Genomic DNA, 16,494 nt, shown 5'->3' with positions numbered 1-16,494 from the left:
CGTTATTATCTCATAGCGTGGTGAATGTGCAGGTCACAACTTGTCCACCAGAGTGTTTTGGAGTTGTTGGATTGTGTATTTGATGAGTTTGATGAGGGAAACCAAGAAATCCCATTAGCCTCCATAGCATAGCCCTGAGCGGCCTGCCGCTCTGCTCCGCCGTTCTAAAAATAGCTTGCACCGACAATTAAAGGTAACGAACCTACTGCTATGACTATAGCGATTATGGCAATGGGCCAGTTTGCCAAAATGTTGAACTATCCCTTTAATGTTTGTATGAAGGGGAAAAAAGTGCCATGTGTTTGATGTTTGATCATTATCCAATCAGAAACGGAGACAAAGACTCTGAATGTGTGTATGTCAGGAGGCTGACCTGTTGTTCCAGATGTTCTTGAAAAGGTTGAGGGCTTCCTGTAGTCTGTTGGTCTGATTGTCTTCTCTGATCACCATGTTGTAGCTGCTGCTCGCCACCACAAAGATGATGGCTGTCACATCTGGGTCACACACACACACACACACACACACACACACACACACACACACACACACACACACACACACACACACACACACACACACACACACACACACACACACACACACACACACACACACACACACACACACACACATATATACAGAGTTTAAGATAGCAATTAGTGGACAAAAAACCCCTAACATTAAGAAATGATCATACATTACACAGAATTGGAAGTAAAACCTGATGAAAAATCACAACTACCAGCTACTTCTCAGTTTCATCCATACAATAACACAACAATTAAACATCCTACCGTTAAAACACTGGATCCATTTCCTACGCTCATCCCTCTGACCTCCAACATCGAACATACTGTGAGAAAGAGGAGGGAAAGAAACAAGGATGTCTCACTCTAATGGAAGGTTCATTTCTGGGAGAAAACATATATGAATACATGAGGTTTAAGGTTTATTATGATCCGCAGTGAACTACCATCATTTATTAGGATGTTACGTGTCATGTGGACAGTTTATCTTACAGCAAGTGAATAAAATGATGTCTTAACTGGAAATTGACTTTGTCTATTTGAAATCTTGTCTCAAAGATCCCAGATGTCAGTACTCTGCATCTCAATAGGTCCTGGAAAAAAAAAAAAAAACAGGAGGAGCAACAGGTGAGTGGAAGTTAAGAAAACACAACATACAGTAAATTAAATGTGACTCAATAAATCAAAACTTGAAAATTAAAACTGTTCATCTTCAAACCAAACATGTTAATGATGAAAATAAAGAAATTCAAGATCTGATATTAACAAGATACTTGCATCAAGTTGAATATAAAGGTTTTTATATTATATAAATAGACAACTACACCAAATACTGCTCATTTGCAGCTTTTCTGTTTCGTGTTAGTATAATCTGAATAATACAACAATGAATCACAAAACATCATTTTTGGCATTAGCAAAACGGTGATGAGCATTTTTCACCATTTTCTGACTATTTATCATCGAGGAAGGAGCAGCGTGAAGGGAGACAATAATCAGCACATAGCAGCATTAGCTAATTACTTTACCACTTTATCTAAGTACTTGGCAATCATCTATCTATATATATGTTAAAAGAAGACAGTACATTATGATATGATGTATAAATGACCTCTCTTGTGAAGGCATGTATCTAATCAGCCTACACTTAGATGAGCCCATATTGGCAGATACATTAGTAAACACACAGATCTATCTGCTTACAATTGCAGTGTGTTTAAATCTATTTATTGTATGGTTGTGAGTTTCACATAGGAGGGTGTTTTTTTTCTTCTTCAATTAATTGAACTATTGTTTAAAAACTCTGTAAAATGACAATGCAATTATCAAGAGGCTAATGTGATGTCTTCTACAACCTTCAGGTCAAAACCCAACAGTTTATGATGCTGGAAACTGAAGGTTCAGGTTTTTTGCTTAGAAAATTAATGAATCTTTTTCTGTCCATCTTAATAAAAAAAATGAAGCCAGATGATTTTTTTAATGGAGTGTTTGCATTGAACATCTCACCTGATCGGTGGGTGTGTAGTCATTCTGCCTGACCACATCAATCCTGTCTAAGAAGCTGCAAAAAAAAAGAGCAGAAAAACACAGGTGGTTAGATCTCAACACAACAAAACAGTCATGTAGAGTAAATCCACACTAGCAAGTATATTTCTTGTTTTTTTTATTTCCCAGAGTTTTGTAAACAACAAGGCCGCCACACCGGCTCAACTACAGTACAACGCCGTGTTGATGTTCATGGTGAAAACACAACACACACACACACACACACAGACAGAGCAGCAGCAGCAGTACAGTAGTGAAAGCGAGAGAAATGGAGGACGGCAGCGCCTCAACGGCCACCAGGGGGCGTGCGTTTGAATTCACGGTGAGATCTGAGGCAGCCAGTCTGAGTCACCAGCAGCCGTTTGCTCTGTCAGACCGGGAGAAGCCTCGTCAATGGAGCTGCTGTAGTAGTACTTGCACAGGAGGAGAGGTGTGTGTGTGTGTGTGTGTGTGCATCTGTGAGCTGTGGCAGTGTGTTTGAAGCATGGATGGGTCCGCAGGCCTACGGTGCAGAGCTCCTACACAGATGCATGTTCATTTCTTTTGGTCCTACATTAAAGCTGCTCTTCAAGGTGTGCGAGTGGCCTTGATTTTTTTTTTCACCATGACTGTATCTGCGTTACCGGCTGCTGGCCGTGTGCTGCCTGCAACAAGTCAGCGCTCATATAGCAGCCGGCCAGAAAGTGACTACGGATACTTTTGCAGCAGGAGCATCAATCCAGGAAACTACCGATATCATTTCTCGTGTGTGTGTGTGTGTGTGTGTGTGTGTGTGTGTGTGTGTGTGTGTGTGTGTGTGTGTGTGTGTGTGTGTGTGTGTGTGTGTCTCAGGCTGTGTGTTGCTAAGCATGCAAACACAGAGCAAATGTGAGCTGCAGGATGGGCCTTACTCACACACACACACACAGGAGACAGAGGTTTAAACGTCCCAGCAGTCCTCTGCCAGTACTTTCAATGTATAGTCGAAACATGATGTAGGAACAACAGGGAGGGGGGTGGGGGGTGGGGGGGAGTGGTGCTACATGGGGAGGAATTTTGGTGGTTATCTCTAAAGGTACATTGTGTAGGAATTACTCCCATCTAGCGTTGCGGTTGTATATCGCAAGCAACTCAATCGTATTTTTCATGCTGCATTCACGTGAAATTGGGCAGACGGACGACAGCCGCTGCACGTAACGGCATAAACAAGCCTCTATGTAATACACGTGACAATATGTTGTCATGGCGACTTCTGTGACTAAAATTACATCTGGTTTGTTACCGACAGCCGTCTGCCCGACTGCACGTGAATGCAAATCATCGATTTTCATGAATAGATAACAGGAGAAGTTACACAATGTCCCTTTAAGTCACAGCGGCAACTATCATAATTGTCCTTGTAGCCATGTAGCATCCATCAGGTCCAGAGCACTGCAGGTTTTCCCACAACAATTCCTCCGGTTTTTAAGCGATTAGCAGATGACAGCAACTACACAGTCGGTAAGAAACATACACTTTTTGAGTAGCAGCAGACGACAAAGTTCACTAACTCATGAGGATCGACCAGAACGTTTGGCAAGTTAACATCGTTTGACTCATCCAATCGATGATTTGCTGCGGTCAATAAGGATTTGCATAGACAAAGCCAGTGCTTTTGCCTCAGGTGCGTTACTATCGTATATTGCACAATAAATTCAAACTCATCTTAATTCAGTTAGTTCAAATAATTTCAAACAGTAACCCAGCATTTGCCACAGAAAGGAAATCTACAGATACTGGGATTGTGATAATTCATATTTAATTGCTTTTTTATTTTTGTTTTAATATCTGCATTTCTGAACTGAAAATGTAAAAACCATTGATAAAATCACTCGTAGTATATAACAAGTGCCAGATCAAAAATGATTAAAACAGAGTAAAGACAAAATGACTCTGTGGTTTGACTGGCCTGTTTGATTTTGATGAAAGGCTCGTAGTAGTAGTGGAGGTGTTGCCCTCTGAGAAATAAAAATTAGAAAAGAAGTTGTACATTTTCATTGAATATAATCAATAGGTGCTAATTCACAAACCTACAGCCACATGTTTAATGAATGGCGTGGCTGCTCACATGGTAAAGTGCTAACAGGTGATGGTGGGACGAGATGCACCGGCTTCTCACTTGTCCTCATTTTCCAGGGAAAGACCAGTGTTTTAGGGTGACGTTTGGTGCGACAAAAAGGTACGGGTTTGATACCTGCACGGCCCGGCGGTTTGTGACTGATCGCCCGCCCGCCATTCTTCTGACAACCCGGAGAGACGAGACGCTCGCTATAGCAGCTGCCTCTCCGAGCAAAGGTATGTAACCTCCTCTGAGATAACTAGGAATGTGGCAGGCAGGGGTGAAATGTGACAGGAGAGCTGCAGGTAACACACTGAGAGGAACAGGGGGCTGGGTCTGCAGGAGGTACAGTAGTGGACGGATGGACGGACGGACGGAGGGAGGGAGGGAGGGAAAAGACACAGAGTCAGAGAGGAAGGGAGAGAGAGAAACAGTTTGGGGAACAAAGAAACTCAAGTGCATATCTCACACACACACACACGGAGGCAACCCTCGGATGATCCTTCAATTTGTACCACATCCATGACCCCTGGACGCTAAACATGAAAATCATTTTTGACATGAGTTTCAAAGTTTTTAACCCCTTCCTGGCCAGTTGTTTTTGCTGCAAAAACACAACATTTCTATGGGGTTTATGGCTGGTGACAGTATTTTAGTGATAAAACGAGATATCCAAAATCCCCTCGGTGAAAACTTCTGACTATAATATGTCAACAAAATAAAACAAGAATTTTGAAAGGGGCTTTATCCATTGTTCAGATTTCGGTTCTGGAAATTAGCGCATATTTCATTAGATATTGCCTCATTTACATATTTAAACATAAAATTTGACAAAACTTGTAATACAAAAAAATATTTGTCTCAATGCGAGTAATAAACTTGGGAAGTTTCATGGTGATATCTGTTAGTTTAGTTAGTTAAGTTACATTAAAAACCCCATAGGCGGAGGTGGACATTTTTGTCCACTTCTTGAAGGGTCATGGATGTGGTTAAAATGCATTACGGGTCCAAAAAAATGGACTTTCATTCTGAAATTCGGGACATCCAGAGTTTCCCCAAAGATACACCTCCTTGCCAAAAACCAGGCCCCAGTGACCTTTCATTTGACGGTGGGGAGTTGGGAAAGTGTGAGAGGTGGACAAAAATGTACCAGGGGTAACAGCAGCCGACCAGCCCGGTACCATGGGCCCTCTGCAGGGGCCGAGCGGCTGAGCTGTCCCCACACCACACACCCAGGGCCCTCAGCCACGCTGCCTCTCTCTGCCCTCCCTGTCCACAGCTCAGACCCTGCGAGAGTCCGACTTCATCCTCCCACAACATCCTCACACTCAGCTCCAGAAAAACATTTAAAAAAACCAAAAAAAAAACAGGGTTTGCTAGAATCTAAAAGCTGCAGCTCTTGACGGTGACACATGCCTGCCACCGACATCTGCTGAGGCCAAACTCTTGTTGATCTCCAGCTCTGGGCCGAGGCATCGACACGCCCAGGACAAGCACACTGCTCAATTTTTAGCAGTTCTCTCTATTAATAGGAGAAGTGCCAATAATAACCGTGCCTAGTAAGTTGAACTAAATAATAGTGGCTGCCCCAGTAACAGAGAGGTCTGCGGTGTTATGTATAACCTGTCAGGGTTATTCTGGGGTAGCAGACGGGCTGATTTAAACTCTGGAAATACACACAGGACACTTGTCTGGTGATTGAAAATAACCCAGTATTTACACAAAAAGATAAAGTGCTTCTTTTTTTAAACCTTTTTGTTGCATTTAACTTCGGTCTGCTTGTTCAACAATTGTGAGGGAGATGTGGAAATAATCTTAAAAAAGTCACCCATAATACGTATTTTTAATTTTTTTTTAATGATCTATTAATTTATTTCTTTGTTTAATTGTTTATTTATAAACTGCTTTTTTTTTTTACTTTGGGGGAATTTAAAAAGAAACACATAAAGCTCGACTATTTCTAAAAATTAAAAAAAAACAAAAAAACAGAAAGAACAAAAACCTGAAGGATGTTTTGAAAACTACTTTTGTCTTTCACTACTTCCTATGATCACTAGAGCTCCTTCTCACATGAGGCTGATATGAACATAGGACCCCCCCCCCCACACACACACACCTTTCCCCCTTTTTGCATTTACGGTATAAAAATCAAGACAGAAAGAAGAAATTGTCAACAGGCGCACACACACACACAGACATGTTTGTGTTAAGTTGAACTGAGATCTTCACGTGCAGGGAGGAACATTAAGAGGCTGCAGCATCAACAGCCGTGTACCGGCCCAACAAAGCTGATAATACGCACATAATGCATTCATCTTGTTAAAGTGGCAGCATTAGGACAAAGGATTAACTAGATTATGAGCGAGTATACAACTTCAGCTCAGCACAGAATTAGGCTACTCTGAGCTACACACTTTACAGCTGGACTGGGAAATATGTGGAACTATTTAGCTTCGTTTTACTGAGAAAACAAAAAAAAAGCATTAAAATATTGAGAAAACATATAAACCGCACAGGTTCCCAGCTTGCTGACCTTAACATATCTGCTTACATTTTGAATTTATGATTTCGAATTAACCTTGTGTGGATAAATTAAAAACAGCCTGTTACCGTTCAACAATTTACTGTGACGACAAACCCAACGGCGTTTGTTTTTTCAGCGATGTTCTTTTGACATGAAAAGAGCGATTAGCGTTTATGAGTTAAATGTGACACAAACAACATCTAAGGACCTTTGCCCTGAATCTGAGTAGCTCTGCTGATCAGCTGTGTGATACACACACACACACACACACACACACACACACACACACACACACACACACACACACACACACACGCTGGACAGCAGGATCACGTCCCCCCAGAAAGAGCCTCTTTCCACATCTGTCCGAGTTCACTCACGTCCACCAGGTTTTCTACAGTCAAACAAGCCATTTATTCCCATGTTTTATTTGTGCGTTCACACGAAGGGGATACAATGAAACCAAGCCTTGTTTATTAACAAAGAAAACTCATTTTGTATTTCTGTTAAACTCTTAGTAAAACTGGCCACGCTTTAGCAACGTCCCTCACTTGTACATAAAAGCGTCGGCTAATGAGTTAGCAAAATGTAAATGAAAATACAAATACATTTGTTCATGTTACATAAATAAACTTAGGGAACAGATCAGAGTGTTTACAAATAGGAAAAGAAAATAGGTTCCACCTTATTTGTCAATAATTACTAATTTAAATTAAGAATGGTTTTCTATTAATAAAACTACTGGTATTATTTATGCAGTAGGCTAAAGGTGCTTAACATGGAGTTTAATTAAAGGTTTGTTTCATTTTCAAGACGCTTGTAAAGAAGGTGTCACAAAACATGCATGTAAAAAAAAAAAGTGAGTTTCAATAAATTGAATTGCATAAAATGAGCCACATTGCAAAAATTAAAATTCAAAGCAACGTCCAGTTTTACAGGCAAACTGGGAGCAAACAGAGACTTTTACACCACTTTGCTTTGTCGTTTCAGGAAACTGAAATCAATCTGTGCGTGAGAGAAAAGCTGCAGCTTCACGAGCAACGAGTCAGATCAGAAAATGGTCTTGGCGCTTCCTCAAAAAGGGGGAAAAGATGGTGCAGGGCCCGCCGAGCAGACTGATTACTGCTCCTCTGCACGTTCACAGGGCGAGCCGACCAAACCAAAAGCTTCACCAGCCGATCCTTAATCAAACACACACACACACACACACACTGCACATTCACACACAGGGAGAGAAGGAGAGAGAGAAAGAGGAGGAAAGAAAAGAGAGAGAAGGCTGTGTCTGACATTACAGCGCTGCTCCAAAAATAGCTCCCTGGCGCCCTGGCCTCCAGCTTGGTTGTCATGGCGACAGAACCACAGGCGCTATAAATAGACAATCGGCTCCAAATCTTGTGTGACTGGAGTGAGGCCAGAGAGAGGGAGAGACAGACAGGGAGAGAAAGGAGAAAAGAAAGGAAGAGAGAACGACAGAGAAGAGAGGAGAGAAAGAAAGAACGACAGAAGACAGGGGGAGAGAGAGAGAGACAGAGGGAGAGAAATGCAGGGAATGGAGTGGGTTAGAGAGACAAGCACGACAGACAGAAAAGGGAACAAAGAACAAATTAAAGACGTTAAAAATGAACAAAAGAAAAAAAAATACACAAATTAAGAACCAACAATTTAATGAAAGAAAAGTCAGAAAGATAGAAGCAAGAGAGACACAAAACAAAAGGAAAAAGACAGAAAAGAAACAAAAAATAAGGAACAGAACAAAGTCGACAACTCAGAAAATACGGAAAGAGAAATAAATAAAGAGCAGACAGAAAGACAAAAAGTAAAGATAGAACATAGAAGGAGGAATATGCACATATGGAAAAGAAATAATTTAGAAAAGAAGACAAATTGAGAACAGATGAATTAACCAAAGAAAAGAAAAGTCAAAAAGCAACAGACAAAAAAATAAATGTAACATGTAGAGATTACGATTGAAAAAAGAAAGAAAGAAAGAAAGAAAGAAAGAAAGAAAGAAAGAAAGAAAGAAAGAAAGAAAGAAAGAAAGAAAAAAAGAAAGAACGAACAGATCAGCAGAGACAGAAAGGAGAGAAGGAACAAAAGAGAAAAAGAAGGAGAGTACAGCTGGTACTGGGAACAGTGGTGTGGAACAGCAGCTGAACTGGGAGCGGCTCAGTCACACGGCAGAAAGACCATCACAGTCCAGTCAGACGACAGCAGCACAGAAGTTTCCTAAAGACAGATGAGCCTGACTGAAAGTACCTGAGTCACACCACACACACACACACACACACACACACACACACACACACACACACACACGCTTTTAGAACATACTGAGAATAACACCACAATAAGATATTACACTACACCCCCCCCCCCCCCCCACCACCACCACCACCACCACCAAAAATAGCCAGTTTGTCTTTGCCCATCCCTTCTTCTTCTCCCCCCTCTCTCTCTCTCTCTCTCTCTCTCTCTCTTCCCCTCACTCCCTCACTCCTCGCGATGACTCAGACTCCATCCCAGCCATTTTCTGTCCCTGCTGAAACACCACTACACATCATAGAGGGAGCGAGAGAGAGAGAGAGAGAGAGAGGAAGAGGAGGATGCCGGAGAAGTAAATCAGGGGGACTCCGGCACATGACGGCACATTATCGCAGGGACAAGATTTCAAAGAATCGACAGATAATAAACACGCCGGCTGCAGTATCACAGCTGGAGCGACACGTAACGCAAACAGGAGGGATGGAGACGTGCCGTCGTCACGTCGCTCCTCTCATGTTCACACTCACAGGGCCGGCCCTAGGATTTTGGTGGCCCTAAACAAGATTTTTGTTTGTGGCCCTGCACTCAAAGCGCAAACACCAAATCACTGGTTAAAACTGAATACAGACGTGTTTATGCCCTCTGAGGTTTGAGGCCATTTTCTCGACTTTTACATATTTTCTTAAATTGATCTTTTTAAGATACTTGCAGATGTAACAATACTCAAGTGTTTTATGTCTAAATATTAGAACCTCCGTTGTAAGCACACTGAGGCCAATTTGTCCTAGAACACTGTATAAAGAAATAATTTAGGCCAAATGCTGGAAATTTGAGGTCTGCTTTTTGAAAAATGTCAAATCCCTTGTGAAAACACTCCTTCAGTCATGAGAATGAACTGTTTTGGTGCTTGAAATAGGATATGAATACAGTAATATAGAAGTGTAGAAAACAAGTCTAAAATGAAATTGCTTTTTGAGCACAAATGTTGTCATTCTGCCGTTCTATTTTCACCAAATGTCTCAAATGTGAGATAAAAGAAGCTGAATATTGACTTCAAATTACATATAAAGCTTGTAGCGTGAACATGCAGACCTCAGGATGTTTAAATGACTTGAATGAACCCCGGTACCTTTCTGATCATGTGGCCCCCCACCTAACGGCTGTGGCCCTAAACAACCGCATGTTTATGCCAGGGGCCGGTCCTGCACACTCATACTTCAGGGACAGAGCTCTACTACACTAGGGATGTCACCATTAGACATTTTCTTGGTGCGATTATTGTCAGAGAAATAATCACGGCGCTACGATTATCACGATTATAAATGCATTAATTCATTTCACAACACTATGAATGTGTAAAATCAAATATAGTCAAAATATAATTACATTACTCATTGAAACACAAAATATTTCAAGTATCTATCAATATATGACCGATTATTAATCCCCAGGGGAAATGTTTGAAATATTCAGGTCATAAATTGTCATCTGTACCAAATGTCTGCGTTTATTTTAATCGTTTTCTGTTTTGTTTTGTTGTTTTTTTAATTAAAAATGACACGCTAACATTTAAATTCCTACCAATACAATGTTACGTTAGTTAAATGGACCAGTATCTGTGCATTTACTGCATTTTTTGTGTAAGTAACAGTATTTAGGAATTTTTACGATGAATTAATTGTGGCATCTACGATTAATTGTGAAATTAAAACTACTGACGTCTAAACGCTGTGGTCTGTTATTTCAAATTTCAACTTTATCGTTTACTGTATAGAATGACAAAGACAAATTCTACTAAAAAAGTCTATGGCCCAACCGACACCAACACTTAATATCGTGATAAAAAATATTCTTAGTGATGAAATTCATCTATTCACATCATCATCATCATTAACCAATTATGAAAAAAAATAAAATAAAACTAATTAATTTTTATTTAATCTTTAAGTTGACGTTTGCCTGTTGAGAGTTGATGACATGTTAAGCTTCAGTGGCTGGCAATAATAAATATAATCATAATGATAATAATAAATGGTAGAAATGGCCAAAAATGTATTCAATTTCAAATGTTCTTTTTTTTTTTTACATTCAAGTTTTTTGCTGTCAGTTAATTTTCTTCCTCTTTAAGTTCTAGCCCAGACCTGCAAGAGCTGCTTTTTTTTCAGCTACTATAAACATGATGCCAATATGTCAACACTTAATATTGTTGATAAGTTAATATGATGAATGTGGCAGCAAGCTGTTGCTCATTCACACGTCCGGTCCGGCAGACTCAGAGAGCTACGTCATCATTCATTTACAGGCCTCCTGGTGGTGGCGCTGGTGAGACTGAGGCCGTAAAAGGCTTTTAGCGCTTTTGGCTAAAGGATGATAAAAGACGGTCATGACTCAAGGTTGCTCATACAACCTGACATCAACTACATGACTCTTTAAGTTCAAATGTTCTATTTGTGCCCACACTGTGATGACGAGGTTTCCTCAAAGCAGAGATTTTACACATCTAACTGAACGACTTAACAATGAGCGCCCGGTGCGTATGACAATCAGTGCAAATGCATGGACAAATGCAAACGCAAAGATGAGTCACATAAACAGTTCCACAACATCACATGTCACTGCATTTGTCTATAAGATGCCAAAAGTGAGACAGTTGAGAAGGTTGAAGGGTCAAGTTGTAGGTTAGCACGCTGCTTTCACATGACTTTGTTCAATGTCTACAAAAACATAATCGTGTGCGCAGCGTCTATTTCTGGATGTGTTTTTCACAAGTTCCTTTTTGAGCCATGTGTTTGCATTTATTTTCTCTCCTCTTCTCATTTAAAGGAATAGTTCGGCACTTTGGGAAACGCTCATATCTGCTTCCTTGCACAGAGACAGATGAGAAGATTGATGCAACTGTTTGTCCTGTTAATATGAAGCAGGCACACGGTTATATCAGCTCAGCACCATAACTGGAAATGATGTGATTTGTTTCATTCTTAAAGAGGTGTTAGGGAAATATGCATGTCCATATTGTAATAAAAACACAATATTTTGATACTGACTGATATTTTAAATAAGCATTAACAGTTCTTTCATGTGTTTCTGAAAATCCTGTCTCCCAAATATGACTCAGCAGCATGTCTACATTTGTACAATAGTTATTTAGTGGTGCATTTAATGACAATGATTAGGGTACGATACATTTACAGAAATAAAAGTCTGCAAGACTTCAATGTGTCCAATGTTTTCAGAATCATTTTCAAGCGCCTTGCTTATAGGTGGCTCCTTGCAGAGAGAGATTTCTTCTCAAAGATCTCAGACCTGATTTACAATTGAGAGGAATGCGCAAATATTTCAGGATCTCTGTGTATCCATACAGATATCCAAACATAGAAACCTGACAAACAGGCCTCGTCTTCTGGGACAAAACAAACCCCTTCGCCTCTGTCACACTGTTAAAGGAGGATGCACTCGCACTGTTTGGACCTGGCATGGCGAGCGAGTTTTTCAGCAGTTAGCAGCAGCAGCAACCTTACCGACAGCCCCTGAACTCAACACATCCACATGTGATCAAGGTCGACAAACGTCCTCACCAAAAAAAAAGAAAAAAGAAAAAAGAAAACCCACAAAGGTGTCACGAAGTGTTCATAAAAACACATAAATACCAGTGTATGACGGAGCATAAAGACACTCAGGGAAGCTTCAGTGACTTCCCGCTCGTCACACACAACAAAGCATCACCGCCCCATCAACTTCTTCTTCCCCTTTTTTTATTTCTACCATGACATGAACTGGATGAGATTCTTCGTTTATTTAAAAAGGGAGAGGCTGGAGGGGGGGGGAGGGGGGGGGGGGGGGGTGCGGGGTGGCCTTGACTTCTCCCGCACTGATCGAGGATTGACATTTTCATTTAATGCTAACAACCTTCATCAATAATGCTGAAGTTGCCTCTCTCCTAACACACACTCTCATTCTTTCTCCTTCTGCAGCCTGCCCGGGTTAAAAATAGCTCTCCCCTCTCTCTTTCTCTGCTTCTCCGTTTACATAAGCACACAGAGGGGGGAGGGGAGCACTTCCGGTCTGGCCACCCAGCCCAGCATCTGATCCATAACACTGGGGCTGCTGGGTGTGGGAGGGGAGGGGAGGGGAAAGGAGGAGAGGAGATGAGGGGAGGGGAAAGGAGGAGAGGAGAGGAGAGGAGAGGAGAGGAGAGGAGAGGAGAGGAGAGGAGAGGAGAGGAGAGGAGAGGAGAGGAGAGGAGGAGGATCCTGCAATGGAAGCCCTCTCTGTTTCGCGATTTCAGTCCATCTCTTTCAGTCCTTTCTCTCTTTTAGTTGTTCTCTGTCAGACCACAATCACATTTCTTACGAACACAGACAGAGAGCCTGAACTGATGGCGCACAACCCCCACCACCCCCCCCCCCAAAAAACCATACTGCACACACACACCTCACACAGTAAGCAACAAACACCTGTGGCCATGCACAGGGCCATGCATGCAACGCAAAAGCTACAAGGACACACAAAGTCAGCAGTGTGAAGTAACCAAGTACAACATGAAGGTGCAGAACAGCAACTAATTATTTTCATTATCTTACATGCATGTAAGATAACATTTGGATCATATAATGATTATACAAAAGAGGACTACATTTTACATCCACATTTCCTTTCAGTTCTCTTTTTGAATTAAGGCTTAAATCTGAAAAAGGTTAAGCGCCCTTTTTATTAATTTTTTTTACCATCAATGAATAAAACTGTTTTTTAAAGCAACATATATACAATATAAAATGCAGTTGTGCAGTTGATTTATTTCCCTCTTCTATCGATCATCTCATGACCCCTTAGATTAATCCTGGGAGGTCTTAGGTTGGGGGCTGATGAGTTGAATTGGTAACTACTTTGGTAATCAATTTGTTTAAGCCCGCATGTTCACCTCATGGCAGGATTCGCTGCTTCTCCGTGTGATTGCAGATTGAACTCCTTTAGGCTGCTGGGACTTTAGGTCGGACAGAAGAAGACATTTAAAGCAGATATCAGCTTCACGGCCGTTTCGGCTAATGCTGCGTTCAAGGCAGGCTTTTGAAACCGTAAGTTACAGCTTCAAGTCACAACTACGACTTGGTAGCGTTCCAGGTAACCCGTAGCTCGTGTTTTTACCATCCTGTTGTCTGTGAAAGTTCCCTATAACGGCCACTCGTAACTTCCGACCCGTGAACTCGTACCAGATCGAACTGGTATGACTTCACAGGAAGGAAAAACACAAAGTACGAGTTTCTTTGAACGCACCATGAGTTAGCAGCCCCCGCCCTTGTCAGGCATCAATTGGTCCTCGTGCTACGTCACCACATTCACGCGCATCCCTTGGCTGCACACACAGCCCTTCATGCCGTTCTCTCTCCTCATTGGATAACACTTGTATCCCACAAGGAAAATTTTCTCCTCGGGTTACAGCAGAGCAGAGTGACGGAGAGACTCGTGTTTAGGCTGAAATACTTCATGTAAGTGATTGCTGACGGAAAATAGGACTATTTAGGACTTATATTAACAAAAACATTCCACTGATATCTGCTTTAAGCCCCGGTATGTAACTTATTTGGCTTTTTATTAGCAAAAATCTAATATTGCTTTCATAAATACGTATTTCTCGTACCTTAGAATGAGTTGTTACAAGTCATTACAAATACATAAGGCACTGATGTTGCATTCAGGTGCAATCAGGCAGATGGCCGTCGGCAAACCAACCGGATGTCATTTTACTCGACGAGAGAAAGACGGTAAAATGTGGGTCAATTAACAATACGACAACATCACCATGACAACATATTGTCACGTCTGTGTTGTTATGCCTCGTGCTGGCGGACCACTTGTTTACATAGACGCTTGTTTATCCTGTTACATGCAGCGTCTGTTGTCTGTCTGACATCTGCCCGATTTCACGTGAATGCAACATCAAGAATACGTTCAGATATGCAGCTGCACTGCTAGATGGGGGGAATTCCTACATATTATACCTTTAAAGATGTCAACAAGTTGGCATGTTTTCGATTAATGGGAGAAATCATCAACAGATTCATCAATAATGAAATGACATGCTAGTTGCTGTTAGTTGCAGAGCAGTAAGTCAAGTCTGTCTCTACCTTCACCAGCTGTTTAGATAAAAATGCCACTTGTGACCTGATACACCAGTATGAATGAACACTCTCTGATGTCAGTACGTCTTGAGTAGAGATACAGAGAACTCCTTCTACCGCTGCGTAAAGTCACATGTACAAAAAAAACCCTGTCGACCTCGCACATGCATGTGGACACAGCAGCACATACTGTACACAAACATGTACACATGGAAGAGAGTCAGTCAGCCTCCACCCTCCACCAGCCCCAGCTTCATGTGACTACTGCATGCCTTATAACAGAGATAAAGAGGTGGATAAATACCACAATATAAATACCAAAGAAAAGACAGAAAGAAAGAAAGAAAGAAAGAAAGAAAGAAAGAAAGAAAGAAAGAAAGAAAGAAAGAAAGAAAGAAAGAAAGACAGAAAGAAAGAAAGAAAGAAAGAAAAGACAGAGTCAGTTCAGGAGTCATTCAGTCTGCGTTGCTGTTACCAACAACATCCACACCGATCACAGGGTCGACGCCATAGTTGTTTGGTGAGAGTGCTAACTAGCCTGCAACCCAGCAGAAGACCAATACATAAACAGTGCTGTCTTAACTCCTGCTCAACACACAGCAGGACCATCTGGGAATGAGCGCCACAAATTCTTCACTTTTTGTGATAGCGTCCATTTTTCTTTTCATCAAAAAAAAAATCCCCAAAACATAGCAAAACAAACACCAACATCTGGCAAACAAATATCACGTATCTCCTTTGTGTGAGTGCACGGCCACGCCAGGGACTCTGTGATGCCTAGCCGTGCTTTCAGCTAAATGTCACAACGTTGATGCACGGTGACGATTAGGGCTGCCACTGACTTTTCAGCAATCTATTGACTATTACTATTTAAATAAATATTAAAGGGATAGTTCAACATTTTGGCAAATTGGCCCATTGCCATAATCCCTATAGTCATAGCAGTAGGTTTGTTACCTTTAATTGTCGGTGCAAGCTATTTTTAGAACGGCGGAGCAGAGCAGCAGGCTGCTCAGAGCTACGCTATGGAGGTTAAAGGAATTTCTTGGTTTCCCTCATCAAACTCATCAAATACAAAATCCCCAAACTCCAAAACGCTTTTGTTGACAAGTTGTGACCTGCACATTCACCACGCTATGAGATAACAACAGAACGTTACGAAACGGAGCCGTTTTCGAGGTAAATACAGGCTGAAAAACTGTCCCTGAACGCAACGCGCATCAGCGGTTTTGCATGAATTTACCTCTAAAACGGCTCCGTCTCGTAACGTTCCGTTATTATCTCATAGCGTGGTGATGTTGTACTCTCTACGACAGCGTTTTGGAGTTTTTGGGTTGTGTATTTGATGAGTTTGATGAGGGAAACCAAGAAATTCCTTTAGCCTCCATAGCATAGCCCTGAGCAGCCTGCTGCTCCGCTCCGCCGTTCTAAAAATAGCTTACA

The 16,494-nt window shown here is 41.5% G+C and overlaps 1 protein-coding gene across 4 annotated transcripts in view; it reads right to left on the bottom strand.

Moving 5' to 3' along the window:
* gnas (GNAS complex locus) overlaps positions 1-16,494 on the bottom strand; it is a 38,915-nt gene that overhangs the window by 5,586 nt on the left and 16,835 nt on the right. For all 4 annotated transcript variants that reach the window (XM_083972100.1, XM_083972101.1, XM_083972102.1 and 1 more), the window contains 4 exons: positions 2,034-2,088; positions 1,047-1,120; positions 795-853; positions 374-494 (listed from right to left, as the gene is read on the bottom strand). In XM_083972100.1, the coding sequence (XP_083828226.1) occupies positions 374-494; positions 795-853; positions 1,047-1,120; positions 2,034-2,088 (309 nt within the window). The remainder of the gene's footprint in view (positions 1-373; positions 495-794; positions 854-1,046; positions 1,121-2,033; positions 2,089-16,494) is intronic.

This window comes from Trachurus trachurus, assembly GCF_905171665.1.
Source record: "Trachurus trachurus genome assembly, chromosome: 5".
Lineage (NCBI taxonomy): Eukaryota > Metazoa > Chordata > Actinopteri > Carangiformes > Carangidae > Trachurus > Trachurus trachurus.
This window is presented reverse-complemented; position numbering and strand designations above follow the sequence as displayed.